This window comes from Felis catus, chromosome E2, assembly GCF_018350175.1.
Source record: "Felis catus isolate Fca126 chromosome E2, F.catus_Fca126_mat1.0, whole genome shotgun sequence".
Lineage (NCBI taxonomy): Eukaryota > Metazoa > Chordata > Mammalia > Carnivora > Felidae > Felis > Felis catus.
Window position 1 is genome coordinate 59,615,708 of NC_058382.1, and position 16,552 is coordinate 59,632,259.

At 50.1% G+C, this 16,552-nt stretch overlaps 2 protein-coding genes across 5 annotated transcripts in view; one reads left to right on the forward strand and one right to left on the reverse strand.

The window, feature by feature from the left end:
• Positions 1 to 2,420, reverse strand: part of FBXO31 (F-box protein 31) — a 45,542-nt gene extending 43,122 nt beyond the window's left edge. For 2 of the 3 annotated variants that reach the window (XM_045046861.1, XM_011290281.3), the window contains exon 1: positions 2,035 to 2,420. In XM_045046861.1, coding sequence (XP_044902796.1) covers positions 2,035 to 2,383 — 349 coding nt within the window. In that variant the 5' untranslated portion in view covers positions 2,384 to 2,420. The remainder of the gene's footprint in view (positions 1 to 2,034) is intronic. The other variant, XM_011290282.3, reaches the window with a different exon arrangement.
• The window catches only part of MAP1LC3B (microtubule associated protein 1 light chain 3 beta), a 28,541-nt gene that overhangs the window by 7,425 nt on the left and 4,564 nt on the right, over positions 1 to 16,552 (forward strand). Inside the window, exons 2-3 of one of the 2 annotated variants that reach the window (XM_045046871.1) lie at positions 8,266 to 8,368; positions 14,661 to 14,716. In XM_045046871.1, coding sequence (XP_044902806.1) covers positions 8,329 to 8,368; positions 14,661 to 14,716 — 96 coding nt within the window. In that variant the 5' untranslated portion in view covers positions 8,266 to 8,328. Of the gene's footprint in view, positions 1 to 8,160; positions 8,369 to 14,660; positions 14,717 to 16,552 lie in introns of those variants that run through there. The other variant, XM_023245115.2, reaches the window with a different exon arrangement.

Below are 16,552 nucleotides of genomic sequence, written 5' to 3' on the forward strand. Positions count from 1 at the left end.
CCACCCGGGCACCCCCTGTTTTACCATTTTTATCTTTTTTTTTTGTTTAATTTCTCAAAATGAGAACTTTCCCAGTTAGCCTTCCTTCTACCACATGGTCTGCTGTCCCAGGAAAGCTGAACTGAGAAGCGCCCCAGCAGGAAGGGACTGCATAGTCCTCTCTCTGTCCCAACTACCTTCTACAACCACATCAGGACTTCCTATATTTCCATTAGCGACTCTAGCAATTCACCCTGAACTCTATCCTCAGTGAGTTTTGCTCTGTGGCATACCTTTGAGTTTTTGATTACACAAAAGTCTTCGCTACTCTCTGTTTCTAGAGTTGAGCTAGCCACATTACAATTCCCTAGAGACAAACCCATCGGAAAGCACCACACTGGTTTGGCTGACGGATGGACAAACTTCTCAAAGCACAATGGAACACCTGTGACCAATCTGGGTCTTACAGGTGTACAAAAAGCAAAACAAATGAAAAGACAGAGTTCAGAGAGAAAGAGAAAGGGGAAACTTTCTTTGCCTCTACTTTAAAATCTCAAAAGAAATGCACTTGCCACATATAAGACAAAAGGTGAATACTGCTAATACTTGGAGAGTTCTTACAAATTTGTCCTTACAAAAATAGACTGTCTTAAGAGACAAAAACAAAAACACACAAATAAGGAATCACAAGACATGAAATACAATGGCCAAGAGGCCCCATAATAGAACATTACCATTTAGGGGGTGAGAGTTTCACATGCATCATCTCATTTAACCCTCAACGTGACCCTAAGGGAGCAGCATTTCCCAAATACCTGGGAAGGCGAAGCAGCATGTCCAAGATCTCACAGCATATAAATAGAGCCTGAACCGCTGAGTAAAAATCCAGAGCCCTGACCACTGAACATTACCGCAGAGATATGACTGACTGACCCCCTTGTTGGGGGGAGGGGTGGGGGTGGAATCTGGGGAAAGAGGTCTTCTCAGGCACCCTCTGGGGTGGGAGGGGGTGCAAATTCCAACGGCTGGGCAGTGGGTGTCTATGTGCCATCAGTGTGTTACACTCCACTACCCACAAACGTGCTGCGAGGACGTGCACCCTAACAAGACAATCGCAGAGGTCCTAAAAGACACATGGACATATAAATTGCTACAGTATCTGCTTAAAAGCAGCCCTGACAAGCACTGTTTATGACCAGGAAAAACTGCAAACTCAGAAGTCGACCGGTAAGGGACTAACTAGTCTCTGTGGCACGTGCACGCAGAGACATACCACGAAGCTTTTTCTATACTAAACTGTCTCTAGAAGAATATACATGGTACGATCCCATCTAAGTAAAAATGTGTACAGGACTCTACATGTGCATACGGAGAGACGTTTTCCAAAATTGTAAGAATGGGTTATCTTTGATGGCAGGGATCTCTGATGATTTTTAATTTCTCCCTTCTGCCATTCTGCATTGTCTGGATTTTTTTCTCACCTATCCTTTTTACCAAAACATGACACCTCACTGAACACCTGGCATCTGTCAACGTTCAAACGTTGTCCAGAGACTCTGGAACTCTGGATTAAGTAAACCCTTCCTCCTGGGATTTGTTACAAAACTATTCGCCACCGTCATTACAGTGCAAACCCTCGCTCCACCTGCCCCTCCACAGACCCGCCCCTAAGGAGACCCTCCACACTCCCCGGCTCGGGCTGCTTCCCCAAACCGTTCGACTTCACCCCCTTCGCTCTGCTCAGCTCCGCCCCCCGAGGCCTGGGGACCGAGGCCGATGCCCACATGCGTCAGCTTACTCCCTGGCCTGAACCCAGCCCCAACCCCAGCACAGTCAACCGTCCTGCCCCTGTGGCCGGTGGACCCGTCCACCCCCGCTCAGGGCCCCCAGGGCGGGTAGAGTGCGGCTCCGCGGCCCTGCGGGGACTCCACCTCTCCCAGACTCCGCGCCCCGGCAGTGTGGGAGACAGCCCCGGAGTCACCGCCCCCCGCCCGGCCGGGACCCTCCCTCGGGGGGACCCCCGCCCGCCAGGACCCCCGCCCCCGGCGCGCTCACCCTCCCGGCAGCGCCTTCTCCAGATGGTGTCGGTGTGCAGGATGCGCCGGAACTTGGTGCAGACCTGGGCCAGGCTGGGCAGGTCGGTGCCGGGCAGCGAGGCGAAGATCTCCACCAGCAGCTCCGGCGGCAGCTCCAGCAGGGAGCAGCGCGGGGGCGGCGAGGGGCCCGCGCCCCGACCGCCCCCCGCCCCGGCCAGCGCCGCCGCTCCCGCCTCGATGCGCTCCTCTTCGGGGTCCGTGTCCGGCTCGCTGTCGGCCGCCGCGGTCTCAGCCGGGCCCCGGCGCTGCTGGCGTCGCCGGCATCCCCGCGACGGGCCCACGCCGCAGAGGCGAGCGCACACCGCCATGCCGGCGCGAGGGACGGCCGCGGCGCCGCCGCCGCCCGTGCGCACGCGCCGCCGGTCGGCCGGGCCCCGCCCCCGGGAGCACGACGGGCCCCGCCCCCACGCCGCCCGACGCCGCCCACCGAGCGGTGAGCGATTCAGGCCCCCGCGGCCCAGCCGGGACCTGACGCCCAGGTCCCGCGCCCGGACCGGGCACGGGAAAACAATGCCACTTAACATCGGGCGATGGTAGCCGCGTCCCGACTGAGGACGTGCTCGAGGACCCAACTCGCCACCTCCAGAGTATGGGCTCACGCCCTCCCCACTGCTCTAACAGGGGTGGCGGCACCGTGGAATGCCGGCTGGCTTGACCGCAGCTGCGAGGAAGGCCGGAGGACCCCCCCCCCCCAAGCTGTTCGAGGACTCCCCCGGAGGTCCCCATCCAGAACCCCCCCAAGACAGCCTGAGAACCCCCCCGGAGGTTACTCTCAGAACCCAAGACGGCCCTGAGGACCCCACCCCCACCGCCGTGGACGGCCCCAGGGACCCTCCAGAATCCCCACCATGACGCCAAGAATTACCCCAGGACAGGGCCCAGGACGGCCTGAGGCCTGATTAGGTGGCCAGGGGGATCGGTGCAAACTTGTCTAGCGCCCGAAACCGCCCACGTAAACGAAATAGAACCCCGATTGTGCCAATCAGCCTCCTTTCTTTTATCTAAAAATTGACATTCACTCATTTCTTCCTTTATCGCAATGAAAGGGGAAATCATGCTAGCTGCTGAATCAAACACCGACTCCTGCATTGTCCTAACTGGTCTTGTGGTTCCGCCCTTAGTTACCTTGTTTACTGTGCTCCAGGGCACGTGTGTTCTAGAAGGCGGGGCCCAACTGGAGAGAATATCCAAAGCCTTCCCGTGACAGTGGCTTACCTTAAATAGCTCACAACAATAAGAAACTGTAGTTATTAGTTGTTTCCAGAGTCAGGCCCCGGGGGTGTGGGTGTGGTTACAGGAACCGCTCTACAACAAAGCTGCGAACCCTGCTGGGACTGCCCAGGGTCTTAAGGGACGCCAAGAATCCCCTGGCCACCCCACTGTTTCTGGGAGAGCTTGAGGTCTTGCTAGTCAGATAGAAAACTAATGACCCTGCCAGTTTCCACCATTCCTGACTGTTCACTATCACCTCTGTAGAGCAGTCTCAAGGCCAGAAAGAGGGCTGCCTCCCCTGGTCCCTGGAATCTGATAATAGAGGAAGTGCATCTTCTAACAAAAATAACTAAACAGTAAGTCATGGTTCAAACCTTGGGTACCTGCAACTGAAAAACAACACCCAACTGGCCTTTCCATCTAGACTGCTTTTCAGTCTCCACGCTGGCATTACAACTCTATTCTTTCAAATAGTAACACGTGAGCCAAAGCAGACTCACTGTGGCACTCACCTATGTAAAGGTATTTAATGGCCCCAATGATTCCTTACCACACCATGCGTAAATCCCGGTCTGGCCTTGTGGCCTGTGCCCACACCCAGCTCTTAGGGGGAGCCCTCTGATAATTCAAAGCTCACCAGCCTAGTTAACATCTCTGACTTTGCTCAAGCTGTCTCCTCTGCCAGGAAGACCCATCTCTTCTGTCTGTGCCATTAAAGAGCCACCCCCCCCCCTCAAACTTGTCCCCAAATGGCATCTCCTAGGAAGGAGCACCATCACATTGTTTTACCATAAACACTTGCTTCCTTTTGTACCAATCTCCTTAGATGTATCCCTTGTCATGTGATATATACACCAACACACATCATCACCCAATGAATGTTTACTGAATGTTTCTTGAATGAAAAAATGAAAAAAACTGGCTACAAGACTAAAAAGAAACAGGAACCACACAGATTTAGAGAAACCTGGTGGGTCACCATTATGATCCAAGGTAGGAAGTATTTCAGCAAGCAGAAATACGTGATAAACTTTTGCAGAATGCCTGACTAGCCTACGTGCTATGTTTGGCATGGCTCCATAGCTTCTAAGGCATAATCTTTGCCACTGTTACATTTAGTGTTGTTGTTGTTGTTGTTGTTGTTGTTGTTGTTTTTCTAAATCTATCTACCCCTTCCCATAGGCAATTTTCTCCTAGAGGAGCTTAGAGTTGTACTAACGTACAAAATAATTTTGTTAAATTCCCATCTTTAGAAGAATGGTGAAACTATTCTGTTTAGAGTGTGGATTTGGTAACTGGACAGTTAGGAAGGCCTAGCTATATCCGTGTATCCTTGAGGGCAGGACTAACAGAAGGTTGTATACGATAAGCCACCCCAACACGTGCAAGGACTGAATTAGTGCTAACCAGAATAGAAAGAAACATTTGGCTGTGGGAGCTTGGGTAACCCCTGTTGGCAGAAAGGAACCCAAGAGGAAAGTCTGTGGATAGCAGATAACTAATACACATTGAACAGGAAAAGTTTTGTATGTCGTGAACACTTTCATCATCCCTTATACAGAAATGTATCCCATACAAAGAACACTAAGGAGGACATGTTCATATCAAAATGAGATAAAAAACAGATAAAATAGATCATTTGTTTTAACACTGGGATGAGACTATAGTGATGAGTTCTTTGTTATAGAGAACTGATAACATCTAAGGAGATAAGTAGATTACAGAGCAGGATTATTGTTTTCATTGGTTGCCCCAGGGGGAGCCTGGGTGTCTCAGTCCGTTAAGCTTCGGACTTTGGCTCAGGTCATGGTATCACTGCTTATAAGTTCGAGCCCTGCATTTGGCTCTGTGCTGACAGCTTAGAGCCTGGAGCCTAATTTCGAATTCTCTGTCTCCCTCTCTCTCTCCTCCCCTCCCCCGCTCACACTCTGTGTGTGTGTGTCTCTCTCTCTCAAAAATAAATAAACATTAAAAAAAAAAATGGTTGGCCCAGAAGTCCTAGAAAGCAGTATTTCTTGGACCTAAATAAACTGTTAGCTTTACCCACGCTGGTTCTCACAATCCAGATTTGAAAATGGAATCTTACTCCCCTGCTCAGAAGAAACGAAGTGATAGAAAGGGGAAATATTCAAAGGCCAAACAAAAGGTTCACAGTTTAAAATAAGAGGGTGCATAGACTCTCAACAGATGCCTCCCTTAAGAGTCCCATATATGGGCAAAAGCTGGAAAAACATCAATCCTTCAGAATTTACGAATAATCAAACAAAAAAACCCGTGGAGCGCCGAATCAGCTGTCCATGGCCCTTTCAGAAATAATGTTAGATCATGAGAGTGATTTATGATGGCTTTCCTGCATGCACTCGCTTGCTGATTTCTGAAGTTGTCTGTCACAGACAGCTTCCCGGGAAGAGGAAGCACGCTGCACGCGGTGCCTCTGGTGGCTGCTGACAGCGGCTCCCGGGAGCCAGCGAAGACACTCCTAAACACTGCGATCCATTGAGGGTCAACTCCAAAATCCTCCTGACTAAATCCTTTCTGAGAATAGCTCCTGGGCTTCTCTTGAGCAATACTTGTTTGTTTACTTGTTCTAAAGAGCAAAGAGATGACCCGGGAATGATGGGACAACTGGCCAATGAGTGCCCAGACATCCTCCAGGCCGGAGTATCTCTTCCAATCAGAAAGAAGAGAGGTGGGACGGGCCGGGCAGGCCTGAGGTGCTGAACAACTTCTTGGTGTGACTCGTCCTCCATGTTGTGTGTGGCAAAAACAAGGTCTCCTACCCTGCGGTTAATGTTTCAGGCCTCATTTAACAGATTCTTAGACATAGCCGGACGGCATGACTTACAGCCACGTTACATCACTAATGCTGGGGGCATCATGTTCAATTTTTTAGCGGTGACCTTATTTCCTCCACAATTATGGTCATTTCATGTCATAGAAAAAGGAATAGGGTCGGAGTTATTTAAAACTGACACCATCTGGCTTGCTAGAATAATTCTATAATTTAAAAGCACCATGAGATTCCTGGAGAAAGCCCTGAATAAATTTAAATGAAACGTGTTCCAGTTTTTCCACTTTATTTGGATTATCTTAAGAAACGGTAATATTTATATTATTCTTTTAAAAATAAATCATACTCTGATTATATTAACTAGCATAATATAATTCATGAATATTAACTTACCACTCGGAAAATTGGTCACTACATCAAACTTTTAAACCGCAATCTGAGGGCACATGAAATTTTTCACATATACTCAAGCACACTTGTTTTCTAAAGTTACACTAGGTTACATTATCTGTATGTTAAAATGAATCAGTAAATTTTAGATATGATTTAATATTAATTATATGAATATGGTATTCTTACATGGAGACGATGCTTATGAGACACCTTTCCGTGCCCACTGCCATGGATGATTTTCTGAGGCACACGTAGCGAGATGTGGTTTTAGCTGCAAGTAGGAATTCAAGGTTAGGGAGGACTTAAGCAGTCACCGTAAATGTGGACTTCAGTACTTGAAAATCACAGAGTGATCCTGAAGCATCAGTAGCTGGGCCCTAGAAGTCTATCCCTGTGGCTGCAAACTCAAGGCCTGGGGTAATTCGGTAAAGCTTTATGGATGCCTAAGGGACTAGGGAAATATGAAACTCTCCTTCCCTTCCCCCACCTCCATATGCCAGATATTGATTTTTTTTTTCCCTCTTGCATTTGGGAACAGTTGTCCAGCAAGAGAACAAAAAGTCCATTTCTTACAAAATAGCAATTAAGCCAAGAAAGCAACTCACCAGTCAATATTTAAAAAAAAGAAAAGAAAAAAACATTCAAGAAAAGCAGCATACAGTCCACACACTCTTTTAAGACTTCAACCCCCATCACTACGCTTTTGTGTGTAGGTAGGTACATAACAAACGCTTACTGGATTTCTTTCTCCATTTTTTCACGGAATAAATACAAAGCAGCCAAGACAGTACACTTGGAGCTTGAAGCCTTCCTTTGGAACTTTGGAAACCAGATAGAATGTTTAAGTGGTGTTTATTCGGAGGTTTTTCAAGGTAAAGGACTGTGACAAAGGAGAAAAAACCTGGGGCAGAAAGCGACGCATGCACAAATGCCCTGTTGTCTAGTAAACAGCAGCGGGAATGAAGAGCTACAACTAACATCGTTGTCCTGGGCTTGGGAAAGAACTATACAAGGATCTGCGCCATGTTTGGCTTTTCTGAAAGGAAAGCAATCCCAGCTATATTAAGACCACATCGAGGAATAGATTTTAGTATGTTTTATGCGTTTGCATAGTAACGCATGTAGCACAGTCCACTCCACCAAACGCGCACTTAAGAAAGGCTTCGAAGCGTTCAAAGTACGAGATGCCGACTGCAGCGCTGTGCGCACCCGTGCACGTCCCGCAGGCGTGGGCACGCGCGGGCAACCCGCGCCCCGCGGGCCCTCACCCCGCGCCCGGCGCTCTCAGCGGTCACTGCGCGTTCACACAGGGCTCCCGGGCTCGCGGGGGCGCGCGGCGGCTCGGAGGGCCCTTCCTCCCCGGGGCCAGTTCCCTAAGCGCTCGACACCGACAGGTGCCTGATCTGGACCCTGCCAGACCCGTGGCGCAGCGGCGGGTGCACGGAGCGACTGCATTTTCGGGTCAGAACTTGGTCAGAGACGCGGCACCAAGCGAGGCGGGCTCAGTCGGAGAAGCTGGGCCCCGCGGGACTTGGGCGCGGGAGACGCTCTGACGCGGGGGCTACGGGGCCAAGACGCGCGCCCCCTCCCGCGAGCGCGCCCGGACCTCCACACCCCGCCCGGCACGCGCGCCTGCGCACGGAGGGCTTTCCGCTGCGCGCGCGGCCCCGCTTCCGCCACGCCCGCCATGGCGGCTACGGCGGCCGGCCCTGGCCCCGCCCCCTGGGACGCCGCACCGGTCACCTGACGCGGCTGCGGCCTGAAGAGACACAAGGGAAGTCGCTGTCGCCACAGTCGGAGTCTCCGCCGCCGCCGCCGTCTGGAACAGCCGGGACCCTCCGCCTCGCCTCCCGCGCCATGCCGTCGGAGAAGACCTTCAAGCAGCGCCGCACCTTCGGTGGGTGCCGCGGCGGGGGGCCGGGCCCGCGGAGGGGCTGAGACGGGGAGCGTGGGGACCCAGGGCGGCCAGAGTCGGCGGCGGGGGCTGACGGAGGGCCGGGGGGTGAGGGGGGTCCGGGCCGGTGCCCGGGGGCTGACAGCGGGGCCGGGGCTCGGGGGCTGAGGGGGTCGGACCCCGGAGGGCCGACGGAGGGTCGGGGGCTGATGCAGGTCTGAGGGAGGCCGAGGAGGGCCGGGGCCTGAGAGGCGTCGGGACCTGGAGAGCTGAGGGGGACGGGGCCTGGAGGGCCGACGGAGGGCCGGGGCCCGGGGGCTGACGTCGGGCCGAGGGGGCCCGGGCCCGCCAAGGGGCTGAGGCGGGGACCCCGGGCGGCCAGAGTCGGCGGCGGCCGAGGCGGGAGCTGGCGGAGGGGCCGAGGGAAGGCCGGGGAGGGCCGGGGGCCGGGGGGCGTCGGGGCTGGCCGGGGGCTGGGGGGAGGGACACCGGGCGGGACGCGCCGGCGCGGAGCTGCTGAATCACCTCTTGGCCCTTCGCGGCGGCGGCGGCCCGGCCGCGGGCACCGCTGTGCAGCAGCCCTCCGGTGCGGGGGGGGGGGGGAGGGGAGGGGTCGCCGCCCCGAGTGTGAAGTGTCATGCCCGCGGGGGCGGCCGGCCGGCCCGGAGGCCCGTCTGCGACAGGTCCTTTGAAGGGGTGGCATTAGCGTGCGAGTGAATCTCGTCCAGGTGAAGCCGGATCACACGTGGTCGCTCACAAACGTCGGGTCCCCCTCGACGGAGGGGCTGTGGGCCGCGGAGGGCCCCGGAGGCGGGCGGCGGAGACCGGGCGTGGCGGCGCGTCCTGACCCCGTTCGCGGCGGGAGAGGGGGCCAGCGGCTCGCGCCCCCGCGGCAATGGGGACGCGGAACCGACGGGTGCTCCCCGAGGCCAGCACGTCCCGCGCGGACGACGTGGCCCCCCCTCCGGCCGTGCGTTCGTGGGGCTGTTGGCAGCGGCCGCGGCCGTGCGGGCAGAGGGGGCCGCCGCGGGGCTCGTGCGTGTGCCCCGCGGGCCTCCTCCGCAGGGTCTGCCCTCCGTAGAGGGCCCGCAGCTCTCCGGGAGGCGAGCGGCGCGCCTGGGTCTGTGGCTGTCGTTACGGACAGTCGTGAGCTCCTGCCCCTGCGAAGCCGCGCTCCGCGCTCGGGGAAGCGCCCGCCAGGCCGTGGCTCCGTCTGCAGAGGCGGCGTGTCCGTTAGCAGGACTTAGACGTGCCTTTCCCGGCGGGGATTTTCTCACTCACGACCTTCGCGAGCTCTTCTGCAGCCCCGAGAGCAGCGTTGGAAGCAGATTCCCTCTGGTATCGGGCTTCCGTCCCCACCGAGTCTTGCATTTATTTTGAAGCTAACGGGGGGGGGGGTGGGGGGGTGGTGGCTGGCCGGCGCAGTGGCTAGAGCCGTGTGGGTCTTGATCTTGGGGTCGTAGGTTCAACCCGCCCCCCCCCCCACGTTGGGCATAGAGTTGGCTTCAAAAAGAAAAAAAGTTAACTGGGGACACTGGTGTGGGAAAGATGCTTATTTTCCCATAGCTGAAACTGTAGTTACTTTCCTTTTGCTTCGAGTATTTTTAGGTTACTCTAGAAAAATCTGAACAAGAGTAGGTGGTAAGAGTAAGGAAAGTGAGATTAATGTGTTCTGATGAATTAGAGGGAATTCACCTGGAATCTGGCCCCTTTTTAAAAGATCCCTTTAATAGGCATTTTCGCAGAAAAATATCGAGTGCCATTTAGCGGCTACTGCCTTTCCTGGCTCCGGGGCTGACAATTTTCACTTGATTCGTAGCCCAGTAAATGAGAGACGTTAATTCTTCGGTGAGAACCTCTTGACGCACTCAGACCAGCCCCAGCGAGCTCGAGCAGTTCTCTCTCTTTCCACGGAGTGAGTTCAGGCTAATTCAGAACTGAATAGAGCGCCGCTGATACCTTCTACCAGGATGCAGAGGGTTGAAGTGGACCCTCAGGTTCATCCAGAACAACCCCTTCCTTTTGTAGCTGAAGAAACTGGGTGGGGCCCACAGAGGTGACGATCGTGATCCACCTAGTGGCAGCGTCTGGACTTGCACTCTGTCTGCCGCCCTGTGTTTTCCGTCCTCCCGGAGGCCGCCGTCGTTTCCAGTACAGGAGATGGGCCAACACGGAGTCGAAAGGCATAGGGTGCCTTTGCACATAGGTGGAAACGTGAGCTTCCAGAATTGTATTTGAGCAAAAAATTCTGGATTTGGTCTTCTCAGATGTAAAAGTTTTGCTTTAGCCTCTGGGGTTGCCCCAGTTTATTTAATGACACTGTTCTGCGATTTAGCAGCGAGCAGGCTTAAGCTTCTCCGTTAATAGCGGAAAAGTTTGCATGTCTCAGGGGACGTGTATGTGTTGGTCTAGAATAACTACTCTAAAAGGCAGACCTGTAGAGCAAGGTATATGGCAAAACGCAGGTAGCACTCCATGAACTGAAGCTGTACCAGTTGTTGAGGGATTGAATATCTATCACACTTAGGATTTATAGACAGATTGGGGACAATATTTATTATGCTTCCATTTCACTCAATGAAATAGTTTTATTTCAAATGCCTTCAGTAGTCTCAAAGCAACTTTGCAAATACATTGGTAGACTAAGACACTTTAGACTCCTATTCTCCGTTTTTGTTTGTTTGCAAGGCTTATAAGGGTCTTAGAAACAGGAGGAAAGGAATCTGGGGAAGTATATCTGGATATGCATTTGGAGTAGTATTTATTTCCATTTTACAACTTTAATTTGTTTATTAAATTTGTTTATCATTTTCTGTGTACAAGCCTGAGCCCTGGGGGAATACAAAGATGACTAGAGGCAGGTCCCTGACTGCTGGGGGCACTCTGTTGAAGACAAATGATAAACAGATCACTACAACATTAAAAAAATACTTGAGTAAAAGAATTGCTCATATGTGCCTTTATCTGTGGTGTTGGTAATGTTTTTGTTAAATCTACTGTTAGTCTCTGAAAATAGCTGTCCACTTAAAAGAGTGAGGCACAGGCATGTACCATATTTGCTGCATTACTCCAGCTCACCCCTGCGTTTTCACTGCAACTGCTCAAGACACTTAAGACATTTCTAGGAGACTTTAACACTATGTGTTTTCTTTTTCTTTTTTTAAGTTTATTTTTGAGAGAGAATCTCAAGCAGGCTTCACACTGTTAGCATGGAGCCCGATGTGGGGCTCAAGCTCACAAACCGTGAGATCATGACCTGAGCCGACACCAAGAGTTGGGAGCTTAACCACCTGAGCCCCCCCAGTTCCCCAGTACTAAGTGTTTTCACCTTAAGGAAGTCACTCACCTTCATACTTTGATTTTTCCCACCTTTAGTAAAAAGAATCATTTTTGTCATTTGGGCCATATTTTGGGGCTAAATCAAGATAAAGAAACTTTTGATACTACAGTATAAAAATTCTGATTTCTGACTTTAAAGTCTCATATTTAGAGCCTATTTTTATTGTTTTTTTTTTTTCCTTTTCCACTTGCCAAAACAAACCTGTTTCCTTGTATTAAAAAAAAATCTCCCCCTTCTGTCTGAATGTTTCCAATTAAACTTTTACATGTATTAGGATAAGTCTTTAAATGTGAAACATATTCCAGGGTAAATTAAAGAATTATCATTCATTTGCTAGAGTGAATTAATTGTGATTTCCTCTAACCTGGAAGAATCTTCTCTGACAGAATGGAGGTTTTTGTCATGAAGAGGGTTGATGGCTAAGTCTATATGGTAGAGCACCTTTTCCTGGGGTAAGACAGACAGGGACAGGGCTCGAAGCTGAGAGAGGCATTGAAGGGGAATCAGAAATAGAGAAGGATTTAAAAGATGATGCCAGGGAGAAAATCCTCCTCCTGTGTCTCCTCTACTCTCACTATTCTAATCACTGCTTCACTTTGGACCCTGGAGGTGTGGCTTTTCCACACATCGAACTGAATTCAGCTGGCCGTCCTAAAATTAAAAAAAAAATTGTTTTACAGTCATCTCTCTACACAAAGGGGGTTTCTTTCTTTTTTTTAAGTTTATTTATTTTGAGAGAGAGAGAACATGAGCAGGGGAGGAGGGGCAGGGAGAAGGGGGAGGGAGAGAATCCCAAGCAGGCTGCACACCGTCAGCACAGGGCTCAGTCAGGGCTCGATTTCACAAATCACAAGATCATGACCTGAGCAGAGATCAAGAATAGTGCTCAACCAACTGAGCCACCCAAGCAGTCCCATACCCAGTGTGGGGTTTGAACTCAAGATCAGGAGTCGGATGCTCAACTGATGGGTGGCTGTCCTACAGTTTAACTCAGTACTAACTCTTTACCTGGTGATAGCTTCAGATCCAACAAGTTGATAAGAGTTAAGTCCCAAAATATTGCCCCTCCCCACCACGCCCAAACACTAATTCCAAGTTCAGCTTGTTAATCTGTGCTTCTGACCACTGGCTGGAAATCAGAGGTTCCCATAACCGCCCCCCACCAACCGTGTTTAATTAAATTGCTGGAGTGGCTTGCAGGAAAGCTGTTTATTTACTAGATTACTGGATTATTACAAAGGATATTAAAGTACACAAAAGAACAGCCTCATGAAAAGTACTGGGGTGAGTTCTGGAAGAGTCCTGAGTGCAGGAGCTTTTGTCCCCGGGGAGTTTGGTATTCTCCCAGCACCCAGAAGTTCTGAGCCCCATCCTTTTGGGTATTTACGGAGATTTAATTACATGGGCCTGACTGGTTAAATCATTGGCCATTAATGATTAGTTCATCCTCCGAATACCTTTCCCATCCCTTGTTGTTGGGGTAGGTCTGAAAGTTTCAAACCTCAAGTCACTGTTCTTTCCCCTGGCAGCCAGTCTCCCATCCTTAGGAGCTTTCCAAAAGTCACCACATTAACACAAACCTCAGACATGGTTGTTTGGAGTTTGTTATGGAGAAACAAAAGATGCCCTTATCAATATCACTATTCTTGTTTAGAAAATTCCAGTCTCCCATCCTTAGGAGCTTTCCAAAAATCACCACATTAACACAAACCTCAGAAATGGTTGTTTGGAGTTTGTTATGGAGAAACAAAAGATGCCCTTATCAATATCACTATTCTTGTTTAGAAAATTCCAAGGGTTTTGGACCAGATACATCAGTCAGAATATTATAGATGGGAACCACTAGGTTAAGCTTACTATTAACAGTACCTAAGAAACAAAACAGGTTAACATAGAGGAAGGGATGGATGAATAAGATAAACAGGCAAATCATAAGAGATTTAAATACAGAAAACAAAATGAGGGTTGCTAGAGGGGTGTCAGGTCAGGGTTGGGCTAAATGGGCGATGGGCATTAAGGAGGGTACTTGGGGTGAGCACTGGGTGTTATATGTAAGTGACAAAGCACTAAATTTGCAGTCTTTAAGTAGACGTGTTTATGTTTAGTGATTTATCTTAGAAGCTGTTTTAGAAATTTTGGGTGGGAAAATAGAAATAGAACCTAAACGTTCATAATTTGAACATGGGAATTATTTCAGTCATTTTAGTAAATTTTTTTGAAATTCAAAAAAAGTTGGTAATAGTAGTATATACATTTATATAGGTCATAGCATCTTTTTTTCAAAGTTACCAGGATTTCTCAGGAAGCCCATGATATTGATCATTTACATAAGTGATTATATTAAGGGGGAGAATAGAGATTGTCAAAAAACTAGTATTCAACAGTAGACTTTGTGCTTTGAACTTTTAGGTAAAGGGAGGGGTGGGCACTGAGTGAAACTGTTTAAAAGTCAAATAGGAAATTCCTTTTACCCATATCTATTTTGGGCATTTTCTTTCCTTTTAAGGACTATATCATTGAAAAGCAGGAAGTGATAAGGGAAAATTGTATTGGAGAGCCTATGGTTGATCATGGATTTCTGTACCAACTTAAACTATGGAAAATGCACAAAAATTGACAGGTGGTGGGAGTCCTTGGAGGAAAGATTGGTAATACCGTGCAGTCAGTCTGCTGATTGTATTTGACTGAGCCTGGGGTCCCAAACCCTTGAAACTAGGAATTCTGTACTCTTGGTCTTAGGCTAGGTCTTAGGGGCATTTGGCCTTACATGTCAGTTTACCAGGTATGAAATGCCAGTGTTTGGTTCTTCTGAGTTCCAGGAAAGATACCCTTACTGCTCTACTCTGCCACAGCTAGGGATAGGTGAATTCACATATGGAAACCACCAGTGAAAATGCAGGAAAGAAGCTGCATTGTCACCCTTAATAATGCCTGTGTCTTTTCCTTTCATTGCAGAACAAAGAGTAGAAGATGTCCGACTTATCCGAGAGCAGCATCCTACGAAAATCCCAGTAGGTAGTCTCCAGCATCTGTGTTTCAGTCATTAATAACGTATGCAGACGGGAGCACTGCTTAAGTACTTTGGTACAACACTGCTGTGTGCAACCATGTGACAGGGGTTTCTACAAAAATCCTGACCAATAGCCCCCAGTGTCAGCTTCATGACCTAGAATTGAGATCACTTAATACACAGCTGTTTCATCTAACCCCATTGTTTCCTCCTGAGTCTGAGTTTGCTACCTTAATGTTACACACTTCACAAGTCAAATATATTTATTTGGGGGAAATGAATAGAGGGGCTAGAACTGGTAGTCTTTTATGAGTGGAAGGAAGTATCCACTGTCTGCTAAAGGAAGCTGAGTACTGCGGTTGGAAAATCAGTCCTCAGGATTTAAACGTGACTGCACATTCCAGGATGTCTTTTGACGCCCCAGAGAAGTCTCTTGTATTTGGCTTCTTCGCAGGAAATGGAGGAAAAACACTGCTCTTTCTTGTCACGTGTAGGTGCCTCAGATGCTTTTTGGTGTGCCCAGGAACCCACATCCTCTGCCCCAAATCCTTTGCTGGCAGACCCTAGAAAAGGTTTCTGCCTGAGGCACAAGGTGTAGTGGGTAAGAGGAACTCCAGGTTTCAGACAGAGGCTGAGTTCAGGCCTTAGGTTCAAGGTTACTAAGTGATTTTGAGCTAGTTACTAAAATTCTGAAAGGTGCTGCTACATCTTTATCTGTAAAACGGGAAGAGAATCCCATCCCATGTAGTTGTCGGAAAGATTTGCGTAATTCTGTGTACGTGGTTGTCACCTCCTACAAATTCTATAGACCCCTGAGAAACTCCACTGTTAAAAGCTCTGTGGCAGCTTTCGTGTTTGGCTTTGTGACATGTGATCTCATGCCAAACTGAGGGGAGAGAAAAGATCCAGGGAGGTGGGGCTGTAAGGTACACAGAAAAGAGAAGACGGGTCTGCCCAGCAGTTTCCCAACTGTGGGGTCCTACAGTAAAAAACAGTCTGTTTTCCTTGGCCTGCTTAGAAATTTCAGTCTGTCCTGGTACTTGGTCAACATGTGGCCTGGGGGATTTAACTGTAAGGTTATCTTCACTTTGAATACCTGCTGTTTTATCTGCTAGCAGGTGCTAGCTGTTGGAAACAAACAGCCCAGTAGTCTGCCAGGGTTTGTTCCACAGCCTCCTTTTGAAACGCAGATATCTGCACGTTAGCAGTCCTTTCTGGGTTTTTGCAGAAATCATGTACTCATATTTCCCCGTTCGTGCTTGTGATCCCCTGAACAAGTCTGAGAACCACTGTCACAGGCACTGCTTGTTGAGAATCGGATGGAAGGACCGAAGGCAGAAGCAGCTCCACCGGCAGTCTGGTCTCCACTCCTTGAGGGCGGCTGTGTCCTCCACGCTTCTGCCCACGGTGGCCGCCTAAGTGCAGCACTCAGGAGGGCACTCCTCAGATGCAGCCAGACGCCTTACCCCATGACTCACACACCTTCTCTCCCAGATTAGAAGGGTACAGGAAAAAGGAAAAAGAAGGGACAAGGAAACCAGTCATTTGTAGGTGATGGTTCTCGTGGGGGTGGCCAGTGCGGGCGAGTCAGGAGCAGCTCGAATAGCTCCTCTCCCCGCAGAGCAGCCTGAGCACCTGAGAGAGAGAGCAGGAGGTGCCCAAGGCCATCCTGTCCTGTGTCCCCAGGCTGCTGCTGTGTCCTCCTTTAAGGGAAGGGTTCTAAGGTCTTAAGTTTTTCCTCCAGTGCTTCTGCCTCTTCTTGGACCAGGAATTTAAGATTTCTGCCTTGCTTCTGATCTCTGCTACTAGTCAAACCCAGGCAAGTGTACTCTATCTA